Source organism: Labeo rohita, chromosome 17, assembly GCF_022985175.1.
Source record: "Labeo rohita strain BAU-BD-2019 chromosome 17, IGBB_LRoh.1.0, whole genome shotgun sequence".
Lineage (NCBI taxonomy): Eukaryota > Metazoa > Chordata > Actinopteri > Cypriniformes > Cyprinidae > Labeo > Labeo rohita.
Genome location: NC_066885.1, coordinates 3,330,808 through 3,340,123, shown reverse-complemented (window position 1 = coordinate 3,340,123; position 9,316 = coordinate 3,330,808). Strand labels below are relative to the sequence as shown.

The 9,316-nt window shown below is 34.7% G+C and overlaps 1 protein-coding gene across 1 annotated transcript in view; it reads right to left on the bottom strand.

Annotated features, from left to right (window-relative positions):
- Window positions 1-9,316, bottom strand: part of LOC127180122 (kelch-like protein 29) — a 156,731-nt gene that overhangs the window by 107,988 nt on the left and 39,427 nt on the right. The window contains exons 4-5 of the mRNA XM_051134083.1: window positions 7,604-7,751; window positions 5,523-6,002 (exon numbers count right to left, since the gene is read on the bottom strand). Coding sequence (XP_050990040.1) covers window positions 5,523-6,002; window positions 7,604-7,751 — 628 coding nt within the window. The remainder of the gene's footprint in view (window positions 1-5,522; window positions 6,003-7,603; window positions 7,752-9,316) is intronic.

Here is a 9,316-nt window from a genome sequence, read left to right as displayed (position 1 = left end):
AAATAAAAGCAGCCTTGATTATCATAACTGACTTCTTTAAAAGCATAAAAAAATTATTAACCCTAACTTTTGGCCACTATTGTGTAAGTGATACAGTAACATCCGATGAACACATCTATGTGTTACCAGATATTTACAGTAACAAATAAAAAAACATTTTTTTATTGCTGTGGTAGTACTAGCATCAGATCGGTTTGGGTCAGTCTAACGGCACTCAAAACTGTATGTTTCATGCACACACGCAGATGCAAGTAACTTGACAAGCGTGCAAATAAACCTCTGCAGTGAAGGGGAGGCGAAATTTCCTTCAAATGACATTAAAACAGATTTAACATTATTCAGATAGCTGCTATTTACATGTCAACAGTAACTTTAACCAACTTCCTAAAGATTCTCCTCAAATCCCTGCCCTGCTATGACAGTAGTTTGCCTAAAAGAGAAAAGTGACTGTAGACAGTTTATGCTAATGATCACTATACTGTCCCTTGTGGCAATGCTCAGAATGTGACTTGTAGTCGTGTTGCATTAGGAATTGGGTTCTGACACGTTCCGGAAAGCAATAATGCATGAAATTGAGCTTGTGTGGCTAGAAGCATTTAGTCTCACAAACTCAAAATGACCATAAAAGCACATAAACACAGAAGTCTCATAACTAAATGGTAATGTATACAGCAGCAATATAAATGACTATGACTATGACTATGTTCTGAAACCTAGTGAGCAACCATTCAAAAGTTTGAGATCAGTAAGGTTACTTTTTAATAAAATAAATACTTATTTTCTGCAAGGACACATAAAAGCGGCAGTAAGGATATTTATGTTATGTTACAAAAGATTTCTGTTTCAAATAGATGTTATTTAACATTCTATTCATCAAAGAATTCTGAAAAAATGTAAAAGAAAATAAATAAATAATTATGCTTAAATGTTATAAAAATTTAATACATTGTAACATTTATAAATATGTTATAATGTATTAAATATATATTTATAAATATTTAAAAAGTGCTTTCAACATTGATAATAACAGGAAATGTTTCTTAAACAGCAAATCGGTATATTACAATGATTTCTGATGGATCATGTGACACTGAAGACTGATGTAATGATGCTGAAAATTCAGCGTTGCATCACAGAAATAAATTACATTTTACAATATATTCTCATAGAAAACTGTTATTTTAAATAGTAATACTTTTTCATAATATTATTGTTTTTACTGTATTTTTAATTTTAATTTTTCAACTTCAAACTTTTGAACAGCTGTGTATTGCCTACACAGGCTGCACCCTAAATGAGTTTGGAACGCTCTACATAGGCCATTAAATACTAATTACACAACTTATGCTTCAGAGATGTTTATTACTAAATAAATAGTAAGCATGCTTATAAATCATTTCTCTTCCTCCATTCATGTATTTACATTTTCTCTGAAGGAAGGTGTCTTAAAAGGAAACATTACCCTGCCTACCTCCTGGAACAGGCCTTGTGTCTGAATAGCACTTTTAATACTGCCTAACTTGGAAATTTTCCTTATCCAGGATGGCTTTTACTATAAATCTTTTAAAACAGACTCGCAGGGTATTATCCATGCATTGAAAAATATCCAATATGCATGAACATAACAGGATTAGCATAACAGATGTCATCAGTATGAAGCAATTATCACGCTTTCACGTCTATAAACAGACACCTTTCAACCTCAATATTTCACTTTAGATTTCATCAATTATGAACACACACGCACTCACGAGAACAGAGTGCACGTGTAGTTCAAACATCGTTAAGTAGGAAAAAGAGATACCCTATGCATTAGGTTTTTCATTTGCTGCAAAATTTAAGGAACAATTTAACTCCTTTGTGCACAGCATTGCGTGTCGAAGTTTAATTCTAAACGTTAAATCACTTGCTCTATATAGAAGCAATAATAGTGAAGCTTGATTTGGCAAACACTACTAAAAATCAATGCATGTAATCTAAGTTAAGGCACTAATCAGCGTTTCTGCAACAGGATCAGGTCAGATTGTGATAGACGTCTCTCTTGTTCTCCGAGGAGAGGAGGAGCAGATCAAGCTGCGTGGAGCAGCTTTTACTGTTTAGAGAGATAAAGCTGTGATAATTCATCCTAAAACCGACCTGTCAGAGATACGCTTCCACACTGCAGCACATGGGGCTCGATAAACAGAGATGGAGTTTAGAAATGAAGACTGGAGTTGACACTTACCAGAGACATGGAGAACTCTGGATTCATGAAGCAGACGTACGGTTTGGTTTTAAACAGAAAGTAAGCAAGGCTTCATGTCTTCAGACATTCAGTGGACAGCACAATCTATTATGATTTTTAAATTTTTATGATTATTTTTTTAAATCAATGTTGACATCAAATTACGTGGAGTTAGCTATAACGCTTCTGTGCTTTTCAGAAAGAATCCAATAGCACCAACATTATCAGTTTGGGCTTTATTCCACACTCTATTCTGTAGCTCAAACAGCAGAACGCCAAGGTCATGGGTTTGAGTTGTATGAATGCATGAACTGATAAAATGTATACATTAAATGCAATGCAAGCAGCTTTAAATAAAAGCATCTGCTAAATGCATACATATAAATGCACTAACCCAAGAATCACATTTAATAGCACATTATGCTTCCTTATAAATCTGTCCTGGCCAAGTCTTCTACATCTACACTTTTATCTGAAATATGTGCACCAATTCATGCATAAAACTGCATGTCTGCTTCAGACGCCACTCTTTTGCATTCGGCTCCTCCTGCACTGTATCAGATTGCTTACTTTCTCGAATGCATTTTGCAAAGTCTCAGTCTTTGTCTAAAGAACGGCCAAAACTCAGCCTAAATTTATGCATTTCTACCCATTTCGCAGTGCTACTCAAATGTCGGGGTCTGCATCAGAGCATTACATTTCTTCTGGTTTCATATCTGGTGGTATCAGGTGAACTTTAAAATATCCACCCTTTTCACTGTAAAAATTATTTAAAAGATTATTAGAGTATGTTGTTATTCAAGTTTTTACTTCAAAAATTCATTTCATTCAATGTGTTACTTGCCACTTTTTTTTTGCAATTATTTGCTAAATTTACTATTAATTTCTGAGTGGAATTTTTTTTTAATATAAAGCCCATACCAATTTTTAGTTACTAAAACACCTTTATTCATGCAAAAGCCAGAACTATGACCTAAAAATTATAATCTAAACCCACTAACGACAATCCTACACAGATTTTTCTAGTTAATCGAACACAGTTTCACATGCAAAAGACAGTTTTTCTGATGCTATCTTCTCAAAATTATGACCTAAACCTACTAATGCCAATCCTACACCAATTTTCTTTTTTTAGTTACTCGAACACCTTTCTACATGCAGAAGCCAATTTTTTTGAAGCCATCTAAAAACTGACCTAAACCCACTAACGACTATTCTACACAAAGAATTTTTGGTTTGTTTTTAATCAATTAATCAGTTAATCTAAACCTTTCTATACCATTTCTATATTTTAATCAAAGACATTTCTTCATGCAAAAGACAGTTTTTCACATGCTATCTTCTCAAAATTATGATCTAAACCCACCAATACCAGTCATACACCAATTCTTTTGTTTGTTTTTTTAAGTTACTCAAACACCTTTCTACATGCAAAAGCCAGTTTTTTAGAAGCCATCATCTAAAAACTATGACCTAAACCTACTAACAACAAACCTACACCAATTTTTGCAGTTAATCGAACACGATTCTACATGCAAAAAGGTTTTCTGATGCTATCTTCTCAAAATTATGACCTAAACCCACCAATGCAATCCTACACCATTTGTTTGTTTGTTTAATTTAATCAAAAACCTTTTTACATTCAAAAGCCGGTTTTTCTGAAGCTATCATCTAAAAACTATGACCTAACATCAATCCTACACCAATTTATCATTAATTGAACATGGTTCTGCATGCAAAAGCCAGTTTTGCTGATGCTATCTTCTCAAAATTATGACCTAAACCCACCAATGCCGATCCTACACCAATTTTTCTTTTGTTTTTTTGTTTGTTTTTTAAGTTACATGAACACCTTTGTACATGCAAAAGCCACTTTTCAGAAGCCTCATCTAAAAATTATGACTTAAACCTACTAAAAACAAACCTACTAATTTTTCTAGTTAATCGAACACGATTCTACATGCAAAAGACAGTTTTTCTGATGCCATCTTCTCAAAATTATGACCAAAAAATCGTACATCAATTTTGTTTTTTTCTCTTGTTGTTTTTTGTTACTCAAACACATTTCTACATGCAAAAGCCAGTTCTTCTGAAACCACCATCTAAAAACTATTACCTAAAGCCACTAACAACAATCCTACACCATTTTTTCTAGCTAATCTAACACAATTCTACATGCAAAAGCCAGATGCTATCATCTTAAAATTATGACCTCAAACCATTAAGACGTCCAATAAAACAGCCGTTAGTTGCAACTCCGGCTTAAAGTTTTTTAGCCTTTTTAAAATCTTTAAAGCACCTTCTCATTCAGGTCCGATTCTAGTACGAAACACCACCTTTTCACAAACCAATGAAACTATAATGGGGCGAGATGCCATTTCTGTTGACATGAAAAAGTACTCACTAATGTCCAGTTCTTATTAATCTGTAAATTTCAGTATTAACTTTCAATATTCAATGAACAGTGCCATCATCCCTAGAAGCAATTACAAGCAGATAAATGGGCAGCAAACTCGCCTTATGTTCCCTTCTCTTCAGAAGATTAATACCTCACACGATTCAACATGACATTCAATACAGGGAGATAGAGAAATTGATTTCTGCCTGTAGCTGGCTAGAAAAATCAAGGTGATTTGAGAGCTTTAGGGCACAATATCACACAATAACTATATGGTGGTTTCTCTTGAATAATCTTATTCCATTTTCATATGGAATAATATAAAGAACGAGAGTCCAAAAAAAACATAACAGAAAAAGTTTCGGCTTCCTCGAGTTACACCAAAAGCCACAAGTTTTATTTCCCCTAATAAATCATTCCTAAGAAATTAGCTATGGTACATTAAACTTGCCTGTCCCGACTGTGTTGATATATGAACTGAAATTCATTTACACTATATTTACATAAGGTTTCCATTTATATGGAAATTATTTCTGCCATTTCAGACTCACCAACAATTTTGTAGAAGCATCCACTGCCCCGTAAATCTATCTGATCTTCACAATAGTTCCTGGATGCTGCTGAATATCAGAGGAGCTAATTCATAAAATCATTAGGAACTTCCACTGGTTTGGTAGAAAAGAAAAACAAAAGGAAAGAAAGGGCCGACGCATCTCATCTTGTGGGTGTTGATGAATGGGTGGTTTTATTGAAAGTGAAAGGCAGGGAAGTAATAAATATATTCAAGATCATCAAGTTGTGCAGGTCGAAGATAGCAAGTGAATCTTTCAGAGACTAGAGGATCGCAACAAAACATGATAACGTCTTTCTAAAATGATTTGTGGCTGAAATATAATTTACCTTTGGGATGCCACGGGTCCGTGAACTCGTATTTCCCTAATCCGACCGTTCTCAGCATCTGCAAGCCGTTACTGGTGGTTTCCTGCTGGCCGTTCGTCAACGGTCCATTGGTGGCCAGCACCGAGGAGCTCATGGTTGCGGATTGCACCATGGGATGCGTCAAGTGGCCGTTGCCCACCACCGTGTGGACGGGATGGGCGACCTGGCAGACGCTGGGCATTGGAGGCAGGCCGCCGACGGCGAGGGACTGGCTCTGGACGTTAAGGACCATGCTGGTCATTGGCTGTGAAGGCTGCTGTGGGAGTTGGTAGTGTGTGGGTAATTGTGGATGGGGGGTTTGTAGCGCCGGGGTCACGCCAACGATGGGCGCTTGGACGGTCGCGCCCTGGCTGTAAGCTGGCGGCTGTGGCAGAGCGTACGTGTGCGCCAAGAGTCCAGCCTGGCTGACGGCAGCAGCGACTTGCGGCGGCCATAGAGGAGCTGCAGAGAGTGAAAAAAACATCCATTTGAAGCAGAAGCATGCGATATAACAGTATTAGTGAGCAATTAAAATGTCTCCAAGGTCTGCCTTTACAGAGAGATCATTAAAATCGTGCAACGATGCACACAGTTTGATTATCATCTGTATTGCAGTTACATTCATGTGACAGGTGAATAGGGTAAACATTTTAACCAATATACACCAGTTTCTTGAATATATTAAAGGGATAGTTCACCCAAACATGAAAATTCTGTCATCAATTACTCACCCTCATGTTGTTCTAAACCCATAAGACCTTCGTTCATCTTCTTAACACAAATGAAGATACTTAATAGTTTTTATGCGCAAAGAAAAAAACAACAACTTTATTTAACAATTTCTTCTCTTCCGTGTCCGTCTCCGCCATGCGTTCATGAGAGAATGTCATAAAGGTGAGTAATTAACGACAGAATTTTCATTTTTGGATAAACTATTCCTTTTAAGAATTGCTTTGGAATTCTTCAGAATTGTTTTCGGAACTGAATGTATTATGTAATTAAATATGAATTAATTTGCACACATTTCCAGAAAATGAATTTGAATGCTGAATAAAACCAGGTCCAAAATTCGGATGACATATTAAAGTTCAAGGTTTTCACTGAGGGGATTCAGAATTTCTCTTTTTATAACTTGACTATGTCGTCAGCCAGAAATAAAATTCATTTTTACCATGTTTTAAGGGATAAAATGTTGTATACAATTTGTATATTAACAAAATCCTCTATAAAAACATTTTTGAAAAGCTAAAAACCCAAAAATCTCAAAATTGACCAGTGCATAAACAAAAATATTTTTTATTTTCCTTATATTGTATGTCTTACTGTTTGCTATTTGAATCTTTGTTTATACTTTAATAACAAAAATAAAAAATGAAGTAAATAAAATAAATTAACCTGAAATAAGACTGGTTATATCGCCCACCCCTACTGTGGCCTGTCATAAATCTTTCTATCATGTTTTGTTCTCTTGCAGAGTTATATGTGACCCTGGACCACAAAACTATTAATGAGCGTCGTTTTTTTTTAAATTTAATACATGAAATCTTAATAAAAAAATCTAAATATTGAGAAAAACTGCCTTTAAAGGTGACCAAATTAACTTTTTAGCAATGCATATTACTAATCAAAAAATATGTTTTGATATATTTACGGTAGGAAATGTACAAAATCTTCATGGAACATGATCTTTACTTGGCATAAAAGAAAAATCAATCATTTTGACCCATACAATGCATTTTTGGCTATTGCTACAAATATACCCGTGCTACTTAAGACTGGTTTTGTGGTCCAGGGTCACCTATTTTTAAACAGCGAAATTAGTTTGACTGTACTGCTCAGTAACTTACAAAACAGTCTTATAATCCAACATGAAAAAGAATCGTGATAAGATTGTGGATCGCGCTCCTGCCTCCAAAAAAATCAATATGATATAATATTTTTCCCATATCACACACGCCTAATATAAGGCCACTTGGAGCAATCAATCAAACCATACATGCATGAAAAGATAACGAAGAAGAGGTGTTATCGCAGCGCTGTGGGCTTCGCTTTCAGCTCTTTACCTGTGATATCTTTCTCCCTCATCTGTTTTGCGGGCGGCTCATCCGTGTCCCAGGGCGTGGACTGGTTAATGGGTGTTTGTCCCCACCGGACGCTATTAGCCAGGACCTGGCCCTGAGTCTGCGTGTCTGCCGACGGGTGCCCAGAGACCTGTTTCAATGAGAAAAACGTCTCGAGTAAACACACCAGCCTTTAATTAACGTCTACGTTTCCAATTACAGCCCATTTGCCAGACACTGGTACATCATTTCGCTTTGTTAATATTCCATTCCATTCGCTCTTTTAATTACGCCGCTGTTCTAGATTAGAGCCATCAATAATGCAGGAAAATCCAAGGTCGGCCCCCAGCAATTTGACTGGGTGCAAGAAAGTGAGATCTATATAGAGAACATTTTACTAATTAATTCTTATCTGCCTCGCATTGACTGTAAATCAAAGGGCAGGAAAGAAGTTTCGCTGGATCGAGGGGGACTTTTAATCACTTCGCTGAAAATAGGAACTAAAATTGAATGGAAATGGACACTACTAGTTTCCACGTCCACAATATGTCATTTTTTCTTAAACATATTAACATGCACTTAACCTACAGTGTGATTCTCAAGCCAAAACATTAACAGTGACTAGTTTCCATGCCGTCATTTAATGAAAGCATGTATTGTTAACACGAACATTCACTTTACCCAGTATTTACAGAATAAAAATTAAATCAGAAAACAGACACTCAAGTTAACTGGCCAAATATTGGCTCATTAATTAGTCTGGCTCATATTATATCTTCTGAATGTAATCCGGCTTGCAATTATGAAATGAACAATTTGATTGTATTAAAGATCCCATTAAACGGTGAGACAAATATAATTTTCATCAAAGCAAGAAGTTGGGGCTTGAAGCTTTACATGTATCATTTACAAGCAACAATGCATTGCAAAAACAAATGTTGGTTATTCATGTAATTCAATGCAAAAATAAATAAATAAATAAACAAACTCAAATATAAACTCATTATATATATATATATATATATATATATATATATATATATATATATATATATATATACACATATATGTATTATATATATATATATATATATATATATATATATATATATATATATATATATATATATATATATATATATATATATATATATATATATATATACATATATATATATATATATATATATATATATATTTATATATATTTTTTTTTTTTTTTTTTTTTAATAAATGCAGGTCAGAATAAGCATGTTGTTTAATTTTTGCATAAGTATACATGCTAAAACAAATGTTGGTTATTCATACAATTCAAAGCAAAAATAAATAAATAAATAAACTCATTTAAGCAGTCACCAAAATGGGATGTCTCGTATGTCAGTGTAATTAAAACCGGACGGTTTTGCACCCTATTTCTGTGTGCCAAATACAGCAAAAAACCTCAGTTTGTTTATTTAGAACAAAGCCTTTTAATTCATATTCATCTTTTGTGTCTGCAAAAGATGGATCTTATTATGCCGCTGTCAGAACTCGCTGTTCCATAGTCAATTCGGAGAAGAGAAAAATAAGTGGCTGAAAACAACTCCTAAATGTCTTCTTGATTTTATGCCACTTTTATTTCATATGCATTTCAAAACGGTAAATAAAAAGAAGAAAAAAAACACAAAAAGATCCCTCTTTAGCGTCGTGTGGGCGTTGGGTTTGTCGATGCGTTTT